This window comes from Callithrix jacchus, chromosome 14 (assembly GCF_049354715.1).
Source record: "Callithrix jacchus isolate 240 chromosome 14, calJac240_pri, whole genome shotgun sequence".
NCBI classification, from domain to species: domain Eukaryota; kingdom Metazoa; phylum Chordata; class Mammalia; order Primates; family Cebidae; genus Callithrix; species Callithrix jacchus.
In genome coordinates this window covers 24,542,966-24,570,718 of record NC_133515.1, presented here as the reverse complement: position 1 = coordinate 24,570,718, position 27,753 = coordinate 24,542,966, and the positions used below count along the sequence as shown (strand labels likewise).

Genomic DNA, 27,753 nt, shown 5'->3' with positions numbered 1-27,753 from the left:
TGGGAAGTGCATATTAAACTAGTTTACTTCATAAGGAACTAAAAGGAGAACTACCATTTGATCCAGCAATCCCACTACTGGGAAAAGAAGTCATTATCCAAAAATATACTTGCACACACATGTTTATAGCAGCACAATTCACAATTGCAAAGTTATAGAAACAACCCAAATGCCATCAGTCAATGAGTGGATAAAGAAACTGTGATGTATATATACGATTATATATATATATATATATACACATAAAGAAAGAAATTGTGATTATATATATGATTTTATATATATATACATATGTTTATATATATATATACATAAATATATACATATTTATATATATACACATATATATATAAAATCATATATAAAATCACAGTTTCTTTATGTATGTATATATATATTAAATGGTATATATATATATATCACAGTTTCTTTATGTGTATATATATAATCGTATATATACATCACAGTTTCTTTATCCACTCATTGACTAATGACATTTGGGTTGGTTCTATATATATATGATGGAATACTATTCAGCCATAAAAAGGAATGAATTAACAGCATTCGCAGTGACCTGGATGAGATTGGAGACTATTATTCTAAGTGAAGTAACTCAGGAATGGAAAACCAAACATCGTATGTTCTCATTGATATGTGGGAGCTAAGCTATGAGGACGCAAAGGCATAAGAATGATACAGTGGACTTTGGGGACTTGGGGAGAAGGGTGGAAGAGGGGCGAGAAACAAAAGACCACAAATAGAGTGCAGTGTATCTGACTGGGTTATAGGAGCACCAGGATCTCACAAATCTCCACTAAATAACTTACTTATGTAAGCAAATACCACCCCCAAAACCTATGGAAAAATAAAATAAATAAATAAATGAATATACTTTAGAATACGTTGGCAATGAGTTTTCACCAGTTTCAGATAAGGGCCCAGGTGCTCTAGGGAGTGCAAACAGCAAAACACTGAGTCTTTACCTTAAGATGTTCAGGGGGTGGTTAAAATATATACATCTGGAAAGACCCCAGAGGTGCCATGTAGGTGAGGGGTCTGGGCCACAGGTCCTTATGGAGTTTAGAAGAGAGGGTTATTGAGGGCCGGTATGGACAGTCCTCAACGTCTTCATGGAACAAATTGTCCAAGAGCCTCACTTTGAGGAGATTTTTTGTAGGAACTAGGAGGTGCAGATGAGGAGAGAGAGCACTTAGAAGTGGAGCATGGGTGCTAGGCAGGGTGGCTTACACCTGTAATCCCAGCACTTTGGGAGGCCAATGTGGGCAGGTCATGAGGTCAGGAGTTCAAGACCAGCCTGGCCAACATAGCAAAATCCCATCTCTACTAAAAATACAAAAAATTAGCCAGGCATGGTGGTGAACACCTGTAATCCCTGCTACTTTGGAGCCTGAGGCAGGAGAATCACTTGAACCTGGGACGTGGAGGTTGCAGTGAGTAGAGATCACACCACTGCACTCCAGCCTGGGTGACAGTGCAAGACTCTGTCTCAAGAAAAAAAAGAAGTGTAGCATGGGGTGGCGAAAGGACAAACTTCAGAATGTCCAAGGCCTGTTTATACCTTAGGACAGACTAGAATCCTTACCATTGCTGGACAGGCAGTCCAGCAAGATCTAGCCCCAGGCTAACTCTCTCTAGCCCCCTTTGCTCCAACCACAGGTCTGCATTGAAAGAAAACTAAACTTCCATGACTTAAAAGAAATACTGCCAAGGAGGGAAGGCGAAGGTGTCAGTGTGACTCCATTGTGGCCTAAGGAGGATGTATCTTGGCTCTAGACACAGGTGTACTGATCTCTTGGCAGGAAGCCCCTTGGAGTGGAGGTGGAGCACTCAGGTGGGGCAGCTTGAGGTCACTAGTCACTAAGATCTCTCCTCTGCTCTGATGCCAAGCGAGTCAAGTTTCCTGAGTCATCTGACTGAGTCAACTATCCCTGGGGAAGAATGCAGGCATAGCTGGCCCCCGAAGATTCATTCCCCACTGTAGTGAGTGCCTGGGTATTTATCTGTCTCTTTTGTGAGTTCTGTCCACTACCCACCAACACAAGAAAGTACACATTTATCTTGTAGGCACACCGTTGAGGTTCCTGTGTTGAGTTCTAGCATGTGGGTGTGTGTTCCCAAGGGTGAGGAGGGAAGTGTTAATTCCACATACCAGTCAATCATGCAGGTAAAATGTCCTTAGCCAACAACAGGATGACAGGAAGTAAACTTTAAAGCATTCACAGAAGACTTAGAATTTCTCAGGTCCACCCCTTGGCGATTAGACATTGGCAATAGGGAACAGTTATTATATACTTGTCAGGAGTCAGGCCCTACCTCGGCTTGATTGATAGGTGAATGAAAATAAACTTTTCCTTAGAGTGAAACACCTACAGAGTCTTGAAAAGCTAGACCTTCGCTAATTTGAGAGCATGAACCAAACTGATTATTTGCCTTATCAAGATTCTTTCCAGGCCAAGTGTGGTGGCTAACATGATAATCCTAGCACTTTGGGAGGTTGAGGCAGACAGATCACTTGAGTCCAGGAATTCGACACCAGCATGTGCAAAATGGTGAAACCCCATTTCTATTTTATTATTATTATTATTATTTTGAGACGGAGTTTTGCTCTTGTTACCCAGGATGGAGTGCAATGGCACGATTTCGGCTCACCGCAAGCTCCGCCTCCTGGATTCAGGCAATTCTCCTGCCTCAGCCTCCTGAGTAGCTGGGATTACAGGCACGCACTACCATGCCCAGCTAACTTTTTTTGTATTTTTAGTAGAGACGGAGTTTCACCATGTTGACCAGGATGGTCTTGATCTCTTGACCTCGTGATCCACCCGCCTCGGCCTCCCAAAGTGCTGGAAGTATAGGCGTTAGCCACCGCGCCCGGCCTTTATTTTAAAAATATATACATATTCTTTCGAGAGCAGTCAGGTGTGTATAAAATGCTGACCCCTAGTGGACATTTCCTGAACTACTCTTTTACCTCCACATGAAGGAGACTGAAGAGGCAAGACGTCAAAGTTAATCTTCCCTCTTTTTAAGCTTGCTCAGATTTAAGGCTAAGAACCCAATAAATTAATTTCATTAGCTCCAGAAACTTTTATGAGAGAACTGGGCTTAATATCAAGCATGTTGAGATTTACTGTTGTGGCTTAGGGATTTCATAGTTATGTGAAGAGAAAGCGCAAAATTATTTGGTTTCCCCAAGATTTGCAAGAATTTTACCCCAGTTTGACAATCCCCTCTTGTAGCCCGATTTGCGTTCCCCTAAAAGTGAAGCTTGAAATGTATTTTGGCTGGGCGCGGTGGCTCACGCCTGTAATCCCTGCACTTGGGGAGTCTGAGGTGGGTGGATAACCTGAGGTCAGGAATTCAAGACCAGCCTGGCCAACATGGCGAAACCCCATCTCTACTAAAAATACAAAAAATTAGCTGAGCATGGTGGTGGGCACCTGTAGTCCCAGCTACCTGAGAGACTGAGGTAGGAGAATTGCTCAAACCTGGGAGGCAGAGGTTGCAGTAAGCCAAGATCACACCATTGCACTCCAGCCTAGGCGACAGAGAGAGACTCTGTCTCAAAAATGAAAAAAAAGAAAGAAAGAGAAAGAAAGAAAGAAAGAAAGAAAGAAAGAAAGAAAGAAAGAAAGAAACAAAGAAAGAAAGAAAGAAAGAAAGAAAGAAAGAAAAGAGAAAGAAAGAGAAGGAAGGAAGGAAAGAAGGAAAGAAAGAAAGAGAGAAAGAGAAAGAAAGAAATGTGTTTTAGCCAGCCTGTAATTGAGAAAAATAGAAAATCTTCTACCTTTAACCCAAATTAACATATAGTCAAAATGTATGGCTGATGCAGTAACCAGCCTTTCTCTGAAATTAAAGACCGTCTCCATCCTTTGTATTGACAGACACTGCCACGGCCAGGCAGGAGAGCTGGGAGGCCTTGACCTCAGGGTCCCTGACTCAGTAGCCATGTGGTCCAGAAGGTCTCAGCCAATGTCTTTGTCCTGCCCCCAGATCAAGTCAATCAGAATCTCTGGATGGAAGAGGTCAGGCATTTTAAAAAAAAAATCTCCTGAAATCAGCCTAATGAGGACACATATCTAGTTCAATTCCATCGTTTTATAAAACTTGAGGCTTTAGGGAGGGGAGTTCCCTTGACATAGGGCCTCCCAACAACTTTATAGGAAAACTGACTCAACTATGGAAGACTTGAATTCAGCCTTGAATTTTCAAGTAATTGTCCTTGATTCTGTAGTGTTCTAGTTGGTCAGGCCCAGAAGTGACAGAAGAAGCCACATTCCTCTTAAGCCTTGCTTGTCTTCCCTCTCTGTGCTTTTCTCTCCCATCTCAGCCACTCCACCTCCTGGTCACCTGGGCACTGCCTCCTAATTGAACAAAAGCCTCACTTAAACATGAACCCAGGCCTGGCTTTCCTAATCCACGGCCCCTGCCTTGTGCTGTATAAATGAGCCAAAGATGGCCTCTGTGTGCTGGCCCCTTGATTATTAATTTCTTCACTGCAGCCTGAGACTAGACCTGAAATACCCCACCAAGCCAAACTCAAATGCCTGCACATCCATTTGTTTTACACATAGCCTAAACAAGCCTATTTTAAGCCATTTAGAACCTTCCTGCTCTGCATACTTCATGAAAGTATACCCAATATCTGCTGGCCAAGGATAAGCCCCAAGCCAGAAGGGCCCCAAGCCACTGCAGCCCACAGGAGCTCTCTGATCCACAGATTCCCTGCCATGCTGCTGGGTGATTTCTGGCCATGTAAGCCACCTTTCCAATTCTCTTCTTTCCTGGGAGTTCTCTTCTTCCCTTCGGAGTAAGGACCTCATCTCCACGCTATAACCTCCTTGATGGACTCCTGTTGTGAAGGACCTTCTCCAGTGCAAACCTGTTGAAGCATTACTCAGAAAGCCTGTGTGTGCTACTGCCACCTCGTGGTCATATCTTTTTCCTTAACCCCCAAATCTCTGGAAAATCCTTCACTCTGGGCCTTTCCCCTCTTCTAGCCTTCCTTCAAAAAATTCCGAGTCCCCAGTCTTCTCAAATTTGCTGGCCAGTCTAGTAAATTAGTCCCTATTGATACATCAGTGGCTAAGTCATTTGTTTAGCAAATATTCGCTGCGCACCCAGTATATTGCAAGCATCAGCCTTGGCACTTGAGATGCACTGTAGAAGAAAGCAGGCAAAAACACCTGCATGGGTTGAGCTGACATTCTAGCAGCATCATGGTAGTTTAAAGTTTTCCTTCTTAGGAATATTTTACGGAATACTTAAAATGAAAGTTAAAAAGTGTGGTTTTTCTATTTGTTTGAGATAGGGTGTCACCCTGTCACCCAGGCTGGGTGCAGTGTGGCATGATCTTGGCTCACCACAACTGTCACCTCCCAGGTCTGAGTGATTCTTATGCCTCAGCCTCTAAAGTAGTGATGATTACAGGTGTGTACCACCATGCCCAGCTAATTTTTTTGCATTTTCAGCAGAGACAGGGTTTTGCCATGTTGGTCAGGCTGGTCTTGAACTCCTGGCCTCAACTACTCTGCCCACTTCAGCCTACCAGAGTGCTGGGATTACAGGTATGAGACCCCATGGCCTGCTAGGAAGTGTTAAGAAGGCAGTTTTTGGTGTCCTCAATGGGCTAGTGGGATAGAGAGTTGGGACATGGGCTAGGTTTACAGTTAGGAGAACTCCTTTATGCTAGTGCATATGCTAGAGGTCATGCACTGTGTGACTGATGCATTTTAACACCGTGCTTCTCAAATTTAACGTGCCTGGGAGGTCTGGTTAAGATGATGACCCTAAATCAGTAAGTCAAGCCTGAGATCTGAGAATTTGCGCTTTAACTCTAGAAGCATGGTGATGCTGCTGATGCATGAACCACACTTGGACAAATGAGGCTCTCAAGCAGATCCCTTTGAGCACTGACTCTTTTAGGACTAATAATAATAATATATGCTACTCATCACAGAAAACTATTGCAAAGATTAAGTAACTTTGCAATAACTCAGCATTCTCTATTATTTGTATTTTGTGATGAGAAAACTAAAGCTCCGAGGTGTTGACTAGCTTGCTTATGAGCACACATTGCACACAGGAAAGACAGAGTGTGACTGCAGAGTCCCAGAGCTCACCCATGTGACTGTTTTGCTGCCTTGCCTATTTCTAACCGGTAGCTTGCTCCTTGACCTAGTTTGCATAAAGAGTCTTAGCCTCTGGTTTACCTTCTGTAACATGAAGGGAGGCTGCATATAGAGCCTCACAAATGTTAGCTGCTGTTGTGGTCATTAAGCCTTGATGAGTTTTCCGCCTTGAACCTCCTCCTTTTACCAGGATTAAAAATATACCAACCACCCACGCCCTTTTATCACTCACACAGCACTTGAAGTATGTCATTACATTCCATCCCTGTATTTATTGTCCACGTGGGGCAGGTGTGGCTACACCCTTTTTTTTTTTTGAGATGGAGTCTCACTCTGTCACCCAGGCTGGAGTGCAGTGGTGCACACTCAGCTCACTGCAACCTCCGCCTCCTGGGTTCAAGTGATTCTCCGGCCTCAGCCTCCCAAGTAGCTGGGACTACAGGTGCAGGCCACCATGCCCAGCTAATTTTTGTATTTTTAGTACAGACAGGAGTTTGCAATATTGGCCAGGCTGGTCTCAAACTCCTAACCTCAGGTGATCTACCTGACTCAGCCTCCCAAAGTACCGAGATTACAGGAGTGAGCCACCGTGCCCAGTGGGCTACTCCCATTTTTTATACACAAGGAGGAGAAAGCTCAGAGATGTTGGGTGACCTCATCAGCTGATCTAGAGAAGACCTTAAACATTTTCTCCAGTTCGTTTCCCTTTAGCCTGCTTAGCTTAGTTTCCTTTTAGCAATGAAGTCTCCTTTTCAACCAAAGTCCCATAGGAAGTACAGGTTGTAAAGAAGAGAAAAGCAGAGGGCTCTGTTGGGAACAGGACTCAAGGGATGAATCCTATTCCATTTAGCCTCTGTAGGGTTTCCCATTTCCAGAGCCCTCAGAGAGAAGGGTCCAAGTAGCTCTGTTTGGAAAGTCCCCATTCAAGTCAACAGTCCCCTTGAACAAGTGAGGAACAGGCTCCCAAAAATGTGGTGACTTAGCCAAAATCAGACAACATGTACATGGCCCCACCAAGGCCTGCCTCTTGGACTCCGAAGACCAAGCCCAGAATCCAAAATAAATAACCTGGGCAGGAAAAAGGACCACACTCCTCACTTGCCTGACTGTTCACTAAGGTATGTTTGATAAGTGGTCACTCTCGGTATTGCGCTCCCACCTATGGGAGTGCATTATTTTTTTTTTTGTGTGAGCAACATGGCTGTTTATTCACCTGGGTACAGGTGGGCTAAGGCTGAAAGGGCATTAGCAAAGGGCACTGGGATAGGAGTTTGTTTTATAGCCTTGGGGTGGGAAGTGGAAAGTTACAGAGTAAGATCAGTTACAGTGGTGGGGGTAGGGGCAAGGAGTATACATTACCATAAGTTAGTTACAATGGCGGGTGGGATAAGAGTATTATCATAATAACAGTTAAGATGGCAGGGTGGGGCCAAATTCAATATTCCACTCACTAATCTCATAATCTTCCAGATGCTCCTTTCCTTACACCCTGATTGACAAGGGGGAGGGCAAGTCTTTTTATTTCCCAGATATTGTGAAATAAAATATACATACAAAAAACTGCCTAACTACATCTATGCCAAGAAATAGAATGTTGTCTGGACCGTAAAAGCCTCCAGGTGCTCCTGCCTGCCACTCTGTCTCCCGGGGGCCAAGCTTCACCAGGCCTTCAGAGAGAGCAAAACCTTACTTCCCTCTGCGTCACCTGTTTCCACAGCCCTCCACACGACAGCTCCATGTTGCCTGTTTTGAACCTTATAGAAATGGAATCATACTCTGCATGCTTTTGTGATTCTCGTACCCACATCATGTTTGTAAGATTCATCTGTCTTGTGAGGTGCAGCTGGCTGTAATTCATTCATTTTTTTCCTGCAAGGAGCATTGTGTTGTGTGCAGATATGTGATATACGAATTCATTCTTCTGTTATGGGTGCTTGGGTTGTCTCCAGTAGAGGCTATTGTGAACAATGCTGCTCCACATCTTTTTTGCAGGGAGATTTGCTCTCATGTTATCCAGGGAGAGTGAGACTAAAGGAAGGAAAGAACTTTCAGAGAAGAAGGCCTCAGCCTCTGAGGTGAGAAAGACACGTTGGTCTTTCAATTTCCCCAGCACTCTATACCCCAAGCCTGTCAAGGCCAAGGACATAGTCAACAATATAGGCATTTCCAAGGTTTTATTGTAAAACAGAGCTGAAGTCACAGGGAGTAGGAAACTTTGCACCTAACATATACAGCACTCATTCGCATATACAGCACTAATTCGCTGAGTACCTGCCAAGAGCGAGGCTAGGTACTCGGCCCTGCAGGGAACTGAGACACATACAAGTCATGCTCCCGGCTCTGTAGAGCTCCCAGCCTAGTGAGGAAGACAGGCAGAGCCACAGCCCTCTTTCATACAAGTCTCGAAGTGCCAGAAGCTCTTCAATGTCAAGGAGCAACTTGTTCTTTCCAGCAGAGGAGGAAAGAACTCCCAGGAGCCACATTTGCTCAGAGCCTTTGGAGTTGATAGGAGGTAAAGTACTGTGGGCAACTGCAAAAAATCTGGAGTGGAGATGGAGCTCGGAGCCTGGGCAGCAGCGCCTGGACAGAGGAGTCCAGATAATGGAAGTGTTTTAAAGGGCAAAAAAATACATATATATGGCGCCAACATGGTTCCGTAACACATAATTTTTACAAGTTTGTACATTACAAAAAGATGAATAAAAGGGAAAAGCTATCATCTACTTTTACCATCATTTCACATATGCAGGAATATTTTAAGCTCTCAGCCTCTCCCAGAAAGAACATCGTCTCCAAATGAAGGGCTCTCCTTACATGGACTTAAAAAAATCATGAAATTCTTAATTTTCATTTTCCACAAACCTTTAAAAAACCTTCCTCATGGACTGGCATTTGTTTGTAAAACAGGGTGTTGGAGCCATTGGGTGGGGGGTCAGCAAGTGGCCTGATGGATCTGGGGCATGGGTATGTGGATTGAGGGAGGAGGAGGCGGTGGGGAGAGGAGAGCAGAGGGAGTCCAGGCTGGGCGGGTGGTTGGGGTTTGATCCTGAACACAGAGGTGACATGGAAGGGCTTTGCGCAGGGGCTGCTGTGCTCCGATTCACACTTTGGAAAGACTATTCTGGAAGCAGCATGGAGGTTGGTCAGTTGAAGAGGCTGGAGGCAGAGTCCTGCGACTGAACTCTGGTGCCTCCTTCTCAGGGTCTACCCTGCAATGGCTGCTCCTCAGTGTCCCCTCAGCCAGGAACCCTGGGGCAGGGGAACTGGCAGTTCCTGCAGTCCTTGCCATGCTAGGATGGGAACAGGCAGGTCTGGGCAGTACTACTCATCCTCCTGGAAGTAGAATTTGGTGACCATGATGCCCTTGTTGGGCGTATTGGTGAGGCTGACGGGCTGGTCGGCATCCATCGCCGTGCAGAGGAACCAGCCCCGGCAGGCAGCAGACTCGAAACTGGTCGTGGGGCCGCTGTCTGAGCGGATGAAGGTGAAACGCTCGTCCTGCTTTTTGTTCTTGCTCAGGTCAGTGATGTCAACTGCCTGGAAATCAAACAATGAGCAGGTGAGACCTAGGAAGTCCTGTGCTTCCTCCCTCTCCACCCATACCACGACACGGCCCTCTGGACAGCCCAGAGTTAGTACTGGGGAAAGGCTGTACCCTAAAAGCCCCCAGATGCTCCTGTCTGCCATTTTGTGGGACCCTGAGGCCCAAGTGTCTCAGGACAGCAAAGACACAAAGAGGCTGTCCCACTGTCACACCTTGACTTGGGAAATCTAGCCACTCTGGCCTCAGAGCAGTAAGTCTGGTAAATACACAGCACCGTCAGCAGAAGCCAAGGCCTGGAGAGTTGGTGTTCTGCCAGGGTTTGAGCCTCTGAGGAGACGGGATGGTGGTGTCTTACATGCAATGTCCTAGCCATCCCCTCTCCTCACAAAACAGGCAGTCACCCTCCACAACAGGTTTCCTGTCTACTGGCAAGGAATGTGACAGTGCCACAGTATGGCCACTCACGTTGAGGTTAAAATTGCATCCAGCGAACCCCTGGACAAAGCCATCTTTTCCCAGGGATTGATGTTATGTTATATTTAAACCCATTAACACAACATGAGATCAAGGAGCACAGGTCCCTGGGTGGGGCACCAACTAATCAATGTGATTGGAAGAGAAAGGTCCTGAGGATGGGCTTTGCTAAAAGAGGGCAGGTCCAAGTGGGTTAGGGGCCCTTGAGCAAGGGAGAAGCACGGAGATTCAGGTCCTGTGGTAGACCATTACAGTGGTGGCTCCCAGTGACCGTGCCACCTGGTGTGGCACACTTATGTAGTCCCTCTCACAAGGGTCTAGACTTAGCCACATGACTGGTTTGGCCAATAGGATGATGCAAGCAGAAGTTTAATAAGCGCCTGCACATTGAGGCTTGTCTTTTTGGAATAATCCTTTTTGGAAGTCAGCCGCCATGCTATAAGGAAGCCCAAGGTGACTCTTGAACACTGAGAGATCACATGGAAAAAAATCATGGAGAATGAGAGACCATTTTCAATGCTCAGTGCAAGCCAAGCTCTCTGCTGAATGCAGCTGCCAAAGTGACCACAGCATGTTCCACCACTTGGAACAGAACTACCCAGCTAATCCTGGTCAACCCATAGAATCATAAGAACAAATTGTGGTTGTTTTAAGCCACTGTGTTTTGGGGTGATTTGATATCCAAAACAGGTTTTTACCTCCAGCTGGAGTCTGGTCTCATCACCAGTCTTGACACAGGACAGGCACATCTTCCCTCCATGGATTCCCAAGAACAGAGAATGAGGCTCAATGTGTACCACATCTATCTTTTCTGAGGAAGAACAGAGGGAGGGTGGGGTTAACAGAAGAGGAGGCAGCAATAGTGAAGAGACCCTGGGTGTCTTTCTGTCTCCCCTGTTCCCCCAAAACTAAAATCCCAAGGTTAGAAGGGTAGAGAGCCCTCATTTTCCTGGTCTGCGTCTAAACAGAAGATTAAACCAAGCACACTATCCAGTTACTTCTAGAGGCCTGAGACTCCTAGAATTTGTTCCATGTGATTTCCATCCTTCCCTCACTTTCCCCAGGATATCTGTGCTCCAGGTCAATAGGTGTGCTGTCAGGGGCAGAGTAAATGGCACAAGGCCATGAGTGAGGCTCCACAGGAGCCTGGGGGTCTCTGAACCTCCTCTTTCCCTAAGAGGCCTCCCTGCTCTCATGTAGCAATAAAAATCTCAGCCTCCCCATGCTTCAGTGTGTTCATTAGGAGAACTACCAAGACAGGTATCATTTTCAGAGTGAGGCAGGGGAGGCAGAACAAGGTAAGAGGGAAGGTGGGCAGGTGGAGGTAATGCCTTCCTACAACACCAAAAAAGGGAGTGAAAACATCCTAGAAGGCTGGAGCTAAAAGAATCGCACATCCTGTTGTCCCACTGGCATCATCACACTAAAGGGAAAGCTGAGGAACAGAGTGGGTGAAGCTTCTCAAAGTTCATCCAGCTTGTTTAAAGTATAAACCAGAATATGGCAGAGTATGGTACCCAGGAATAAGAGACATAGTCCAGCCTTATACATGGTGGATTAATTTGGGATTGGGTTAGTGTTTGAACAACATAGGAACATGGAAGCTTTCATAGGCACCAGAGGAAGGAAAGGGTCAACCTTGCCTTCTGGTATTTGCCCTTCCCAGCTGTGGTCCTGGGACCACTGTGCCTATAGGCATTGACCCCTGACCTAGACTCTACCTCTCCATGTCCTCTTCAGGCTGCCCTCATATATGCCCATTAGTGGCCAGGCCCTCCCAGCTTCAAACTTGAGTACAAAGACCCAGCAAGGATTAGGACGTTGCACCCAGGGTTTGTGCTGGCAGGCCATGCTGCTGCAGACCGAGGGGCAAGGTGACCCGATGACCACACCCATTGGCTTTCCTGGCAACCACTCACCTTCTAAATAGACATTGGGTCCTTGCAGGTATCCAGCAACTAGTTGGTTGTTCCTCAGGTAGAAGGTCTTCTGGTTAATATCCCAGATTCTGAAAAGGCACAGGACTCCACTGCAGTGCACAGCCACCATGTGCCTAGCCTTGCACTTAGCACCTTCCTGTGTCCCCCAGAACTTGTCAAATTTGCATCTAACTCTTCCAGGGGTATGGTATTTTAGTATACCCATGGCATGCATAGATGAGAAGACCCAACCCTCTCAGCTGGTAAGCAGTGGACATGTATTCGACTCCCCTCCTCACTTACTTCCCATCTTAGATTCCCAGGGCAGGCACTTCTGTTTCAACAAAGCATGCTGTAGAGCAGCAACTTCCAAAGAAACTTTCTGGGATGCAAAATGTTCTATAGCTGCACTGCCCAATAGGGTGGCCACTAGCCACGTGTGGCTATTGCGCTCTTGATATGGATAGTGTGATCAAGGATCTGGATTTTAAATTTTCTTCTATTTTCACTCATTTCAGAGTAAATTTAAATAGCCACCTGAGACTAGTGGCTACCTCAGCACCTAGTTAGAAGTTTCCAGAGACAGAGCACCTTGCAGCTAACTCGCTCTGAGTCTTGGACCAGGAGGGTCTGTCCCTTTCCTCCATTAGCTGGTAATCTGCTCGGGGTCCTGTAGGGGCAGCTGCCCTTGGGAACAAGCCAGCTTCCTCTCTAGCTCAGCCAGTGACCTGGTTCTGGGTCCCAATCCTTTCTTCTTGGTAAAGGGCCTCTCTGGTTGAGAGCAGGGCTCAAACCTGTGAGATGTAGTAAACAGAGCCCCAGCCAGTATGACCTGAGACCTGCACCTCATCGTCTCACCTGTGAAGTGTGGCTAACTGCACCCACCTCATCAATTGGCTCTGAAGAGCCCACGCACTGGTTGAGGGGTGGCTGAGCAAACCAAAGTGCTTTGCATATGTGAGCATTGGCCCGTTTGTGATTATCCTAGTTTCTAGATTTAGCCTGAGTCTGGAAGGATTAAACACTGCCTCCTGGGGCCTCCAAGGGGATCTCTTGGAGCTTCTAGCTGATCAGAGCTGGCAGAGGCAATCCGGGGAAGCAGACAGTACCCATGTGTGGAAGGGAGAGGCCTGTCACTCACACACCCATAGAGCCTAACCTGCAGCCTCAGCCCAGACAAACATAAAAATCAAAAGAGGGGAAAAGTCAGCCCAATATGATTTCACTGTTGGAATGTCACATGGCAGAGGACACACATAACAGCCCTGTCATTTCTATTAGCATCACCTCTTTACAATAGTGATGATCTCACAAAGCCCCAATTCCATTTTCAAATCACAGTGGTTTTCAGGATCTTTACAATGCACAGAATACAGTTATGCTATTATCTATGCACCTAATTTTCACAACAACCCTGTAAGGCACACAGGGAGTTATTGTGAATCTCATTTCACAGATGGGAAAATCAAGGCCCCTGGAGAGTGGGACCTTCCAACATGTCAGTGCAGACAGGCATTGCTCACATCAGTCTGGGCCTTTGGGTTGTGCCCTGTCCCTGGTGCTTCTCTCTGCTTCTCTGGCAGCACATTCAGCCAGGCCTAAATCCCAGCCTCACTCCTTGGCATGCATTTATTACTAATTGAGTTGCTGAGTCTCTGGGAAAGTAAGCCAGCCCTCTGGTTGTAATATCTACATCCGGGATATTTTGAAATACAAGCCCTGAAGCCCATGCATGCAACAGCCTTTTTCTTGAATAATGGGCATCCCCTCCAGCCCAAATTCAGTTCTCAGGCCCTGCAGGGCCTGGCAGCCCCAGACAGCTCTGATGTATTTCCAGTCTCCAGCTGATCCACCCTCACTTCCTCCTCCTCAGGGTAGCCTTACCTGAAGGCTTGCATCTTGCAGGGTCTTTTCCCACAGGGGTGGCTGACTGTTTCTGAATGGAACAGGAAGAGGAGGAGAGGGATTAGGTGACTGCGGAGGCCCCTGCAGATTTCCATTCTGTGACTGCAGCAGGGCAGTGGACTGCCATTGTGGGCCCAGAGTTGTGGTTTATAAAGAAATAGTCACTCACCCAAGCTAGGCGACTGCCACCCTGTCGTACTCTGAGAAGCGGAAATACCCTCCTCAAATTTCCAAAAAGAGAAACCCTGCTGTTGTCACTTTCAACCCCGCTAAGTGTCGCAATGGAGTGTTGTAACTGATTCCCTCCCCTTTTTCCCCTGTGCAATTTCCCCAAAATTGAGATTTCTATTTCCCCTTCATTGAGTTCCTGGGAAGAAGAGCACAATGAAAACAGACCCCCTACTGTGCCTGACAGGTACCCAGAGTCTGTTTGTTGACTTTTTAAAAAACAGATTTGCGCAGAAAGGTCCCTTTTTCATAATAAAGTGGTAGGGATCCCTGCACACGGGGCAGTCTCGTGTTACTTTGTGTTCTTTGAAGGATGGACAGCCTTGGACCTTGGACCATAGATTGGCAAACATTCTGTAAAGGATGAGATAGTAAATATTTTAGGTTTTGTGGGTCACAATCAGTCAGCTCAGCTTCCTGTTTCACAAAAGGACATTGGCAATGCATAAATCAATAAGCCTAGCTGTGTTCCAATACGACTTTATTTGCAAAAGCAGAGGATGGACCAAATTTGGCCTGAGTCTGCTGACCCCTGCTGTAAAGTGAGTCCTTCCTGAGAAGTGCTTTGAAACCAACTCTTTTCCCATTATCTTACATCTTTAAAGTTATGGTCGGGGCTATGGCATAACCTCAGCCCTTGGACAGGAATGGGTCTAAATTCAACTTCTGCCACTTGCCATGTGCCACCCATGTGATCTAAAACAAGTGATTTCATTAGTTGGGTCTCTCTCTCTTCACTCTCAGAATGAGGGTGATCATGTCTTCTTCACACATGGAAGGAAGGAAGGAATAGAGAGAGGGAGAGAGAGAAGAACTAGGTATAGGGAGGAAGAAGAGCACTTCTGGTCTGTAGTGGGCCCTGACACACATTAACTTCCTTCCTTACGATTTTTTGTTTTTGAGACGGAGTCTTGCTCTATCACCCAGGCTGGAGTGCAGTGGTGCCATCTTGGCTCACTGCAACCTCCGCCTCCCAGGTTCAAGCAATTCTCCTGCCTCAGCCTCCCGAGTAGCTGGAACTACAGGCACATGCCACCACACCCGGCTAATCTTCTGTATTTTTATTAGAGACTGGGTTTCACCATATTGGCCAGGCTGGTCTTGAACTCTCCTGACCTCATGATCCATCTGCCTTGGCCTCCCAAAGTTCTGGGATTACAGGCGTGAGCCACCGTGTCCAGTTCCTTCCTTACAATATTCTAGACACTTAGGGAAAAGGTAAGCATGCTGCTATTTTATATGTAGGAAAAGGTTGAGGAGAGTTTCTGCATGATCTATGGGATCGACAGTGCCAGTGCAGAAACAGGTTATAGTGTTTTAGAGCTGGACAGGAACTTGGCAATCATCTTGTCCCAACCTGGCATTGTTTTCAAGAGGACTCAAATACTTAGACAAAAAAGCGATCTGTCCAAGGTCACACAGCTTGCTGATGGCAAAGGTATGCAGAGAAATCCAGGCCTTCTAACCTCTAGTCCCCCGCACTTGATTATTAACAAATGCTTCAGAAATGTTAAACCCTAATATTCAACACACTCTGGAAGTGCCAAATAAGTGGACAGGTTCATGTACATCACCTCCTGCAGCTAGTCCTCACAAAAACAAACAAACGAACCAACGAAATGGTTCCTTGGCATTAAAGGAAGACACTATTTCTCTAATGTGTTTCAAAAAGGATGGGTAAGCTAAGTGCGGTGGCTCACGCTGGTAATCCCAGCACTTTGGGCGGCCATGGTGGGTGGATCATCTGAGGTCAGGAGTTGAAGACCAGCCTGGCCAACACGGTGAAACCCCATCTCTACTAAAAATATAAAAATTAGCCAGGTATGATAGTGTGCACCTGTATTCCCAGCTACTTGGGAGGCTGAGGCAGGAGACTCACTTGAACCCAGGAGGTGGAGGTTACAGTGAGCCAAGATCATGCCACTGCACTCCAGTCTGGGTGACAGAGTAAGACGCCATCTTTAAAAAAAAAAAGTATGAGTAACTCACTTAAGGTCACAGCTTGGGAGGACAGTACAGGAATACAGACACAATGTCAAAATATTTACTACTATAGTGTTGATTTTGATGAGTCTGACTTTATTTTCAACCAACAAATCAGAATCTTTCTTTCAACCAACAAGTCTTTCAATCAACTAATCAGAATCAGACACCTTGTGTCCAAAGTGTTAATCCTTCAAAGGAGGAAAGCTATGAATGAATTTCCCAAAAGTTTGAAGAGCTTATCCTTCAGAGGAAATAGAACATTTCTGTAAAAAGTGTGTCACCTCCCTGGATGATGGGTTTGACAGGCAAAATGGCATGTTTGTATTCCTGTACTGTCCTCACAAGCTGTGTGACCTTGGGTGAGTCACCCATCCTTTTTGAAACACATTCAAGAAATAGTGTCTTCCTTTGAGAGCCAAGGACACATTTCGTTGGTTCGTTTGTTTGTTTTTGTGAGGACTAGCTGCAGGAGGTGATGTATATGAACCTGTTCACTTATTGCCACTTCCAGAGTGTGTTGAATATTAGGGTTTAACATTTCTGAAGCATTTGTTAATAATCAAGTGTACCACTTTATCATCACACCCTCTGAAAGAGAAGATAGCCAGCACCCGACTGGGGTAGGTTCTCTCCTATTTGTCTTTCTTCAGCCCTCCTGAATTGGAAAACCATATTTCTCTCAAAAGTGTCCTTACAGATTGCAGAAGAGAAGTGGTTTGCCAAGGTAGGGTGAAGAGATCCATCCTGGCCACTGCCCTCAGCCAATGTTTCAAGTAAAAAGTCCCACCCACACCGTGGCTCCTGGGTAAATGTTTCTCTGACCCCAGTCTGAATTCAGAGACAGAGTATTCTCCTGGAGAAAAGCCGCTCTGGGATCCTGGAACCTCCCTGCTCTCTGTCATTTCCCCACTGTGTCCTGAGAAGTGTCCCAGCATGTCCTTTCTCGATATGTAGGGGGTAAGGGTAGGGGTGGTCCCTGGGGCAGGAGTTATGGAGTCTAGGTCTGAATCCTCCTGTGTCATTTCCAAGCTGGGCCACCCCCCACAATGTGCAGAGCCTGTCTTGGTCTCAGTTTCATTATCTGATAGAGCTAATAACAGAAGCCACGTCATTGGCTGCTATAAGGATTGAATGAAATGCTGCACGTGATGAATCATGCCCTGACCTGGCACTAGGGGAATACTCACACAGTGGCTTTTGCGTATGCTTCTTTACGCAAGTAAAGTGGGAGAGATCAGGCACAATGCCCCAGTCCCTTGCCCCTGCCCTGCACTCCCAGCCTTCCTGCTCTGTATCCTGACTCACCCTCCTTTCCCAGTCCAGTCTCAAGCCTGCTCTGACTCCAAAGGAGGGGGCTGTTGATCAATGTGGCTTTAGGAGAGGAAGAAAAGGGACAGGGGAAGCTCTCTCTCTCTCCTCACGCTTCTGGCCACAAGTCCACTCTTGGTTCCGTCTTATCTCACCCAACGGTCGGCATCCTTATGATTTCTGCCCACAGGAAATTTCTGACTAAGCTTATTCTCAGTTCTGGGTCCTCAGCCCCTCATTGCCCCAATTCTGCCTCCTGGATGAAGCTTTAAGACCACAGCACATAAAGGACTCTGTCTTCCCAATCAGCACCCACAGCTTTCCTGGGAGCTCCTGGTCATCACAATTGCATCTAGTCCCTTCTACGTGCTGAGCACTGTGCTACCAGACACTATTGTGTAAGGTAGTGTCTAACAGGAGGATCTAAGCCCCATGTAAAGGGGTTTTGGTGAAGTAGAGAGATAGAGAAACCAGGCTGCTCATGTCTTAGGAAGGACACTGCACTGCTATAAGGAGACACATCTTGTATTGATGCCTATAAAGGTTTAGCACAGCCGTCCACATGGGAAGTGTTCAGTAGATGTTGGCTATTTCTCAATGTTGGTTAATTGCATCTTTCAGTTCTAGGATTTCAATTTGGTTCCTTTTTTGTATAGTTTTTAGTTCTCTGCCAAAAATGCCAATCTTTTGTTTTAAAATTTTACGCATATTTTCATAGCTTTTTTAAAGGCTGCCCATGATTTGAATCCCTGCTGGCTCTCCTTCTATAGCCTATTTCTCCCTAATACATGGGCCATCTTGCATTGTGCCTGATTCCGTTTTATGGACTGCTGAATACTATATATTAAACACCGTAGAAGTCATTCAAGGCCCTGGGTGATTGTTATCTGCATCCTGAAATGGTTCACTTTTGCTCCCACTGGAAAGGAGCCTTTCAACGGCAGGTAACCTCTACCCTACCAGGACTTGAGATCATTCAGAGGTGGGCTTCCGTACTTGCGAAGGCTGACACAGATTTCCAAACTGGCTGGGGATTATCAGGGACCCTCATTGTATGTAGGATATAAGGTACAAATTTTATCTCCCCCACCAAATTCCATGAATGCTCAAAAGCTCAGCTGACATTTTTGAAACCAGTAAATGCCCCCAGGAGTAAAGGGTCCCAGTGCTGGGCTCCATCTCACTGGGTTCAGGCAGTTCCTCACATCTTTGGCCATTCTCTGCTGCCTCCAAAGGGATCTTTTGGAAATATGTTTTGTCTAGCTTTTCTAGTTAATCACAGCAGGAGAGTTGGTTGTAAATAACCTAGGCCAGAGGTATCTGACATAATCTACTTTTTAAAAGTCTTATTGGCCAGGTGAGATGGCTCATGCCTTTAATCCTAGCACTTAGGCGGATCAGCTGAGGTAAGGAGTTCGAGACCAGCCTGGCCAAAGTGATGAAACCTCATCTCTACTAAAAATACAAAAATTAGCCAGGCACGGTGGCATGCCCCTATAATCTCATCTACTCTGGAGGCTGAGGCAGGAGGATCACTTGAACCCAGGGGATGGAGGTTGCAGTGAGCCGAGATTGCACCATTGCACTCCAGCTTGGATGAAAGAGTAAAACTCTGTCTCAAAAAAAAAAAAAAAAAAGTCTTATTATTCAGGATGGCTAGAGTTTGAGTGGCATTTAGAGGTAAGGGTAGGAAAAATTATTTGAAAAGTTGGGTGAGATCCAGAGAAGGAATGGCCTTTAATGCCACCCCAGTGAGCTGGAAACTTATCTTTTAAAAAATTGAAGAAGAGGGTAATGTTGTCAGCTGTGTTGTCCACTGTGTTGGAGACAGTGGACAGATGGAGTAAACTTGGATGGGGTCATTGAGCCTGAAGGCAGGGCAGTGGTGTGCTGGTAAATGTTTAACAATTGAATCTACAAACAAAGTTTCCATTCGCCAATTTCCATGACTTAATACTCTCACCATCGATAATTTCAAGCTACGACATGGAATCACCAAATGGGGAGCTGGGAAGACATATATACACAATTGGATCCTGCTGGCTGCAGCACCCTAGAGAGGCAGGGAGATTCAGTCCTTCTAAGGGGAAATTGCCTCCACATTTCTCAGCTCCAATCTCCCTCCTTCTCAGCCCAAATAGCTCGCCCCACAATTTCCATCCCCCTTGCAGAAAACAATCCTTACTGACAAATCCAGTTTGTCGGGAAGCTTTAACAAATCTCAACACAAACATTTTCATCTGGGCCTCCTGGAGCTGCATTTGTGTCACCCAAGCTTTATTTGTAAAATGTTGGCATCCAGCTTTGGGTGGACAGATGTGCACCCTGCCTTGTAAGAGCTTCATCTCATATTAAATGGCTTCAGCCAACATCTAAATCCTGAGTGTCACAGCACACACCATACAATATGGGCAATATTGCTGTCCGAACTTTGTAAATTTTTGCTAAGATAATGCTACAAAGACTCCAGTTGCTCTTTCTGAGTCATGGGTAAATATTTTTGTACAAAGAAGAGAAAGAAGCTCAAGAAATACAAACCCCCAGGGTAAAATCTGATGTCTTCTTTTTGTCAGTCCCCACTGACCCAGCCCTGTCAAGTAGCCTAATCAATTTTGACCAAATGAGGCAACTTACTAGAAGCTCCCTATGGCAGCAGGTCTAGTTTGGAGATATCTGTCCCCCTGAGCACCTCTACCTACCAAGCTGCAGTCCCCAGGCTTGCTGCTATCAGAGTGACCACCTCTGCTCTCCTGGATGATGAAGGGCATCAGGATATGCTGTATAATCCAACTGTTATCTACTCTTCTCTCAGATCTAGGGAGTTAACTTACTGCAAATCCTTTCTGAGGTTCAGAGCCTTCCAAGACGATTTTTGCCCCAGCAGTTTATGGGTTAGCTATGGACCTGCACTGAAACTCATTACTTATGCAGTTATCTTGTAAAGTTTTCAGAGGTACCTGTTTGCTCTTGCCTTCTTGGTTTTGATGATTAATTTTATAGTACCCCTGCAGGCAGGAGGAAAGGAAGAAGAACAGATGCCTTGGGGAAGGGGACAACTGCACTGCCTACCTGTTGTGTTGTAGGCTCTGTGTTACACTTTCACATAGATCCCCTGTGCCCACATAACAGCTGTGCAAAGTGGACAGACATATTGACACCCACTTTCAAAATAGGTATAAATTCGTAGTCACTTTATATAAGAACTCAAGTTTCAGGCTACTCTGTCTATGGAGTGGTCACTCTCTTTTTTTTTTGAGACAGAGTCTCACTCCACCACCAGGCGCCAGGCTGGAGTGCAATGGCGTGACCTCAGCTCACTGCAACCTCCACCTCCCAGGTTCAAGCAATTCTCCTGCCTCAGCCTCCCGAGTAGCTGGGACTACAGGTGTGTGCCACCATGCCCAGCTAATTTTTTTGTATTTTTAGTAGAGACGGGGTTTCACCATGTTGGCCAGGATAGTCTTGATCTCTTGACCTCGTGATCCACCCACCTTGGCCTCCCAAAGTGCTGGGATTACAGGCATGAGCCACCGCACCCAGCCTGGTCACTCTCTTATTCCTTTACTTTCTAAATAAACTTACTTTCACTTTGCAAAAATAAAAAATGAAGAAGAAGAAAAACTCAAGGCTCAGAAAGATTAACTCACTTGCCCCAGATCCTGGCCAGGCCCAGTTTTGTTATTTCTTCCCACACTGCAATCCTGCTGAAGAGGCCACTGACTTTTTTTCTCTATGCTTCATTGCATGGTTTATATTGAGAAGCAATAAACAGAAGCAAGAATTATATTTGTTCCTATGGTATTTCTTTTGGGCTGAACTCACATCTCATAGAGTAACTATTTAGTTCATAATTGCTTGAAAATTGAAGGAGGATTTTTGGTAATAAGGAAAGAAATGATTCTAAACCCTCACATAGGTTACAGGTAAAGCTCTTTACCTGGTTATGGACAGTGACCAATTATCTTGATGTGTCCAGGATTTTCTTGACTTTATTACTGAAAGTTCTACGCCTTGGCAAACCCTTCAGTCTCTGAAAAACTGAGATAATTGGATTATTCTAAATTGTGACCCTTAAAGGGCACTGGCACCTCTGGTGGCTGCTGCTGCTATCCAGTTAATTATAATTGTACCCTGCCCATGTAGTCTGTTTGCATCTATTTATTTATTTATTTATTGAGATGGAGTTTCACTCTTGTTGTCCAAGCTAGAGTGCAGTGGTACAAACTCATCTCACCACAACTCCACCTCTGGTTGAAACAATTCTCCTGCCTCAGCCTCCTGAGTAGCTGACATCACAGGTGTGCACCACCACACCTGGTTAATTTTGCATTTTTAGTAGAGATGGGGTTTCTCCATGTTGGTCAGGCTGGTCTCGAACTCCCAACCTCATGTGATCTGCCTGCCTTGACCTCCCAAAGTGATAGGATTACATGCATGAGCCACCGCACCCAGCGGTGCGGTGTTTGTAGTCTGTTTTTATTAGCAGAGATGTGATCCATTTTATTAGACAACAGATAGATAGATAGATACATACATGCATACATACATATATACATACATATATGCATACATAGAGCAACCACACAGGAGTATTCAAAAACCTTAGTGAGCCTGCCACTCAGGAAAATAGACCATAGTAGATATAATAGTAATCAATCATTTTCATTCTGATCAAGCTAATTTTTAATTAAACCATTCATCCTTAATTTTTTACATAATCAAGATATTGTTCATATCTAGTAGCCTAAAATTGCTTTCAAACTTGGATCCTAAAAAGGATTTACCCTTTTAATCAGCATTGTCTTCACCTTCCCCTTCTCCTTCACTTCCTTCTTCATATAAGTCAGCTGTAAGCTGAGTGGTGGGACTCCATTGTGTAGAGAGAAAGCAGAGGTCAAGAGAAATGAATGGCTAGTCCAAGGTAACACAAAGTGTATGTGCATGGCTCCATCTTTTGCCCTCTGTTCTCACCCTTCCAGGTTCTAGTCAGTGTATGCATCCCCCTAACTTTTCTCTTCTTGGTACCCTGTTCTGTGCTTGGCAAACGTTCGTACCTCCCATACTTCTGGCCTTAGATGGAGAACATGGTTCCTCTGTCCAGGGAACATGGTGTCTTCACTAAGCTCACTTGTACTTGTTTCCCAAATTCAGTCTAATTCAAGTTCACACACACTTATTTAGCACCTATTGTGTGTCAGTTCAAAATATTTTGGGATGAACCATTTTTAAGCATAGGGATTTATTTCTTCACAATATATCACTATCTGGTTCTAAGAGTGGTTCCAGCATCCTACTTTATATATTTGTAAAACATGTAAGACCATGGGCTAACACTGTAGCACAACCCACCATGGGCCATTGTACCCACTGGGGGACAGGGAAGGATCTGATGCCCCCCGAATAACTGCTTGCAGTTGACAAAGCAGTTCCCCACTCCATGATTTCATTCAGTCTCTGTGCCTCCATATCATAGTGTAGTGGTTTGAAGACAGACTGTCTGCAGTCAACCCACCTCCTCCTCTTCTACTAGCTGTCTGGTCTTGGGCAAATGGCCTAATCTCTCTATATCCATTTCCTCTTCTGAAAATGTGAGCAATAATAGTTCTTCCCCACAGAGTGTTTCATGGGATAAACCATGTAAAGAGTTCAGCATGACACCTAGCTTGTAGTAAGCACAATGGAATGTCTGTGAAGACACATTAAGAGCTAACATTTCCATTGTGCTTACTACAAGCTAAGAGTTTTCCAGCTTCCTCTAGACCTCTTCTTAACACCCAGAAAGGGGAATAAGGAGAGTAAGATCCAGAAGGAAAATGGTTTGCTCATTAGGGAACTTTTTTTTTGAGACAGAGTCTCACTTTGTTGCACAGACTGGAGTGTAGTGGCACGATCTTAGTACACTGCAACCTCCGCCTCCCAGGTTCCAGCAATTCTCCTGTCTTAGTCACCCAAGTAGCTGGGATTACAGGTGTGCACCACCACACACAGCCAATTTTTATGTTTTTAATAGGGACAAGGTGTCACCATGTTGGCCAGGCTGGTCTTGAACTCCTGACCTCAAGTGATCCACTCACCTCAGCCTCCCAAAGTGTTGGGATTACAGGCGTGAGCCACTGTGGCTGGCCTCAGGGGCCAATTTTAAATTAGAAATTTAAAATTAGAGTCTACAGACCAATGATCCTGAGAATTTGTTTCTTTGCCCCACACAGATCCTAACCAGAGGTTGCAAACTGGAAGCTTATAGATTAAATATTTTATCTGCTTGTTTAATTGTTTTATTTAGTCAGAATACTATACATAATGAAATCAGAATTTCTGACTCTTCTGGAAAAGTGAGAAGTTCTGGCCACCTAGGCCTGCATTCTCTGGTGACAACCATCTGGTGGAACTGACGAGTGCCAAGCCCTTAATTCTCCACACTCCCCACCCTTCCCTATCAATCAACTCTCAGACGTTGTGGCTTACTGCCATATTCTATTCATATTTCTCATTGAGCTCACACTGTTCTTTCCTTAATTGAACAGAGCTGTTTCACCAATGTCCCTATTCTACAACAGTGGAAAATGACTCACAGACTCCGAGGACTCCATGACTTTTGTCACGGCAGTTACACCACTCTGTTTACTTCTGTTCACCTGCTGGCCCAGCAGGCACTAGGCTTGCAGCCCCTGTCTCAGGCATCATTCCCATGGACGCCTCCCTGTGCCCAGGTGCCCCAGAGAGGCCTGGAGCTCCAGGCACCTGACATTTTCCTGGACGCTTGCTCATCAAAGCCTGAAAGCATTTGGAAAATGAGGGAGACATTTTCCTCCCTCATTCCTCAGATGGAAACATACGAGTGGAAGGAGCTTACCTAAATCCATGGGGAGGGCCTGATAGGACACGAGGTCTTCCGAGGTCTTCCAGACTCCGGCTCTAGACTGAGCTGCTGCTCATAAAGTAGCATCCAGGCAGCACCTGGGCCACAGCCCCTCCCAGGGTGGAGCTGCTCCTCCTTCCAGAGCACCTCAGGAGGAGCCCAGCCTCCCCTCCCACACACTCACAAAGGGCTGGCCAGCCAGAGGAGATGGGCCGGCTGATGGCTGACCTGATGCCAAGCAGGCCCAGTTTCCAGAAAGGTGACTCAGGCTAGCAGAAACCAAACTGGTTCTTATCTGCGCAAAATGAGAGATCACATGTAGAGAACTGAGCTGGGCCTTCATGCTTACCCCAGCCTTGACTACTGCCAGCTCATGCTTGTGTACACACATTCATTCCAAATGTATGTGTCGGCTTAATCCTGTGTGCTAGACACTCTTTCAGGCATTGGGAACAAGCCAGACAAGGTTCCCAGTGCTCTAACGGAGGGAAACAGACAAGAAATGAGTTACCAAATAAAATAACCTCATAGGGCATATGTGCTATAAGGAAAATCAAAACAGTATATGCTTTTGAGGGACCTAGAAGTGGGTGGCTATTTTAGGGAAAGTGGCCAGGGAAGCCCTCTCTGAGAGGGTGACATTGGAATGTCAAGGCAGGGGAAGTTTATTTCAGGTGGAGGGAACAGCAAGGGCAAACGTTCTTGGGTGGAGACCCTTGTGGTTTTTTTAAGCACCATGTGTAAGCCATAGCTTAGGGAATAACAGGGTCCATCCCCGCTTCCAATTACCCACATGCCCTATACCTGGCCTCTGCCGTGACATTGTCCACAAGGCCAGATACTCTTTCCCTGCTTTCTCTAGAAGCACCTGATGTTCTGAACACCCCTCCTCCTTTTTGCCATTGAGAACTATGCTGTTGTAGCTTCATGTCTCTGCATTCTTCAATCAGGGAGCAGACAACTCACAAATGCTTAAAACCATCCAGGTTGACAGGCAGCAGTGGCAAGAGACCCCTGGGTAGGTCAAAGTCCTGAATCTAGTCCCAGGCCTGCAGCCAACCAGTTTTGTGTGTCTGAGCACACCACTTCTGCCCTCCAGGCCTCATTTTGACAACGGCAAAATGAACCTGACATTCCCTGTCCTATCTTAGACTTGGGGCTCACCAGAAGGATGAATGATACTCAGACTATAAAATGCTCGCTAAATCACATGCATTTACACGGGGCCTTGCTGCAGGTAATGCCTTCATACACAGAAGAAAGAGAGAGGAAGGAGCAGGCCAGCCTACTGGCCGCCACCAATCCCACCACCTTCACACTGCCCCTCCTGACAGGGAAGAAGACTCTCACTTGGGGAAGTGCTCATAATTCATGAACTTCTCAGCAGGGATCTGGTGAGGCCTTCAATTACCTCTAACCCTGCAGAGACCTGGACTCATTCCCAGGGTCTCTTCATTCAACTCACAGGGCCTGAATGGGACTGGGAGGTCCAGGGAACCGTGACAGGAAAGCCCCCCACCCACCCTGCCTGGGTGCTCCTGACCGCAGGGACTTCCCATGGGGCCTTCACTTCCTGCTCTCTTCCGCCTTGGCTCACCAAGATGTAATGCCAAGGTTGCTAAGGCTTGGCTGGAAATTTTTGAGCCATCTTTGGTAGAGAAATGCCTGCTGGCTAAAGAATCAGAAACTAGATTTGTAAACCTGGAAACTTTGTCAATGTCAACTTTGTAAACCTAGAAAGTTGGGCATTGGGGCAGCCTGGGAACCTGCCAGGATAGCCTGTTGTGTCATCATGGTGTTATACTTTTCTGTTCTAACAACAGGAGGAGGACACAGTAAGGTAGGCTCTGGCGGCCAGAGGTTCAAATCCCAGCCTCATGAACTATAGCTGTGGGATCCTGAGCCACATCTATAAAATGAGGGTAAGACTCTTGCCCACTTCACAAGGTGGTTGTTTACAACAACTGTAAAGTGCTTTGCATGTAGTCAGAATTATTTAAGTATTAGCCATTGCTATCAGAGGAAATGGGTTGGATTTCTTCCCTGGGGAGCTAGGGACCTGGCTACTCCATGGTCAGTAACAATAGAAAAAACTAGGCTTCCAATCAGGGCTGGGGATTACAAGCTGATCAGCACGTAAGGCTGGGGGCTCCCTTGTGGTCCCAACACTGGGCACATCCAGGGTAAAGGGACAGTTTAAGGGCATCTATAGCCCCCCAGTGCCTAGCCCACCCCAGAATGCTTCTTTGCAGGCCTGCCTATGTCTCCTCTAAAGCTATGAAGCTCTGAGGGATCAGGGCTTAGCCTAGGGTACTCAGTGCATCTGAGAAGCCTGGAGCCCAACATCCCAGATATGGAGAACACTGGGAGAGCTGGCATTTGGGAACCTTAGAATTCTGAGTGACTGGGGACCCTTGATCATGGTGAGGGGGCTTCTGAAGAACCCTGAGGACCCACATCCTCAATGACGGTAACTGGCCACTTGCTCAAGCATTAGCCAGCCAGCCTGAGGCATAGAGAAGGAAGTGGGTAGGGGGAGGGTAGAAAAAAGGGAGACATCAGGAATGGAGGAGCAAGATACCGAGGTTTTATGTTATTAGAACCCCTCTCTTGGATTAAGAAGCCCTCTGGCAGAAGAAACCCCAAGGCTCCCAAAGGAAGTCCTACTATGGGAATAGAAATCTAGACCACACACCAGGCTCAGCAGCAGGGGGGCCCTGGTGCTGTGGGAAGACTGAGAGCTTGGGTGAATCCCTTCATTGCAGCCGGGAGACAGGTGCATCCTGTGTCCTGCTAGCTTATACACATGAAGTCAGAGCAATGGATGTGAGGTGTAAAAAGACATGGGATAAGCTTTACAATTCTGATGACTGTAAACCCTTGAGTTGTTTGCCAGGGTTGTAAATAAATCCTTAAGTTTTTGCAGAGTTCATAAGAATCTGCTCAGCTTGGCTCTAGGGTCAGCTTGTGAAACAACCCCCCTTGTTCTCTGAACTCCAGCCACACCATCCTTTTGGTTCCTAAAATTCACCTCTTTCTCTCACCTCAGGACCTTGACAGAGCCTCATCCTCTGCATAGAATGCCCTCCCTCCCCTGCTCCATTGACTAGTTACCTATCCTCACCCTTAAGACCTCAGCTTAGACTCCACATTTGTGTGATCCTCTGTGTAATATCTGTCTCCCAGGGCAGGTCACAGCAAGCACCTTGTCTATTTTGTTTACTATTATATCTCCAGCACATAGCCCAGGATTTGGCCCATAGAGAAATAAATGGGAAACTACCACTCATATTCTCATTCTCTCTGTTTCTCTCTTTCACACACACACACACACACACACACAGACTCATATATCACCATAGACAAATGAGACTCCAGATC

General features: G+C 46.1%; 1 protein-coding gene across 3 annotated transcripts; it reads right to left on the bottom strand.

Annotated features, from left to right (window-relative positions):
• Window positions 1-8,306: 8,306 nt before the first annotated feature.
• On the bottom strand, window positions 8,307-24,424 carry IL1RN (interleukin 1 receptor antagonist). 3 transcript variants are annotated; one of them, XM_035272004.3, is made up of 5 exons: window positions 24,367-24,424; window positions 13,971-14,022; window positions 12,087-12,175; window positions 10,866-10,978; window positions 8,307-9,686 (listed from the first exon to the last, which is right to left on the bottom strand). In XM_035272004.3, exons 1-5 carry the CDS (start codon window positions 24,374-24,376, stop codon window positions 9,471-9,473), a joined length of 480 nt encoding a protein of 159 aa, XP_035127895.1. In that variant the 5' UTR covers window positions 24,377-24,424; the 3' UTR covers window positions 8,307-9,470. The 3 variants fall into 3 exon arrangements, with proteins under 3 accessions (XP_035127895.1, XP_035127896.1, XP_035127894.1); XM_035272005.3 differs by lacking the exon at window positions 24,367-24,424 and adding an exon at window positions 14,161-14,223; XM_035272003.2 differs by lacking the exon at window positions 24,367-24,424 and having other exon boundaries at window positions 13,971-14,113.
• Between the last annotated feature and the right edge of the window lie 3,329 nt (window positions 24,425-27,753).

Bases quoted from the DNA above. Each gene is read 5' to 3' on its own strand.
- IL1RN (XM_035272003.2), bottom strand. From the start codon at position 14,086: ATGGAAATCTGCAGGGGCCTCCGCAGTCACCTAATCCCTCTCCTCCTC. The intron at 10,979-12,086 runs GTGAGTGGTTGC...GTTCTTCCTCAG, and splicing joins ACCCAATGTCTATTTAGAAG to AAAAGATAGATGTGGTACAC. The intron at 9,687-10,865 runs GTAAAAACCTGT...TTTGATTTCCAG, and splicing joins AGACCAGACTCCAGCTGGAG to GCAGTTGACATCACTGACCT.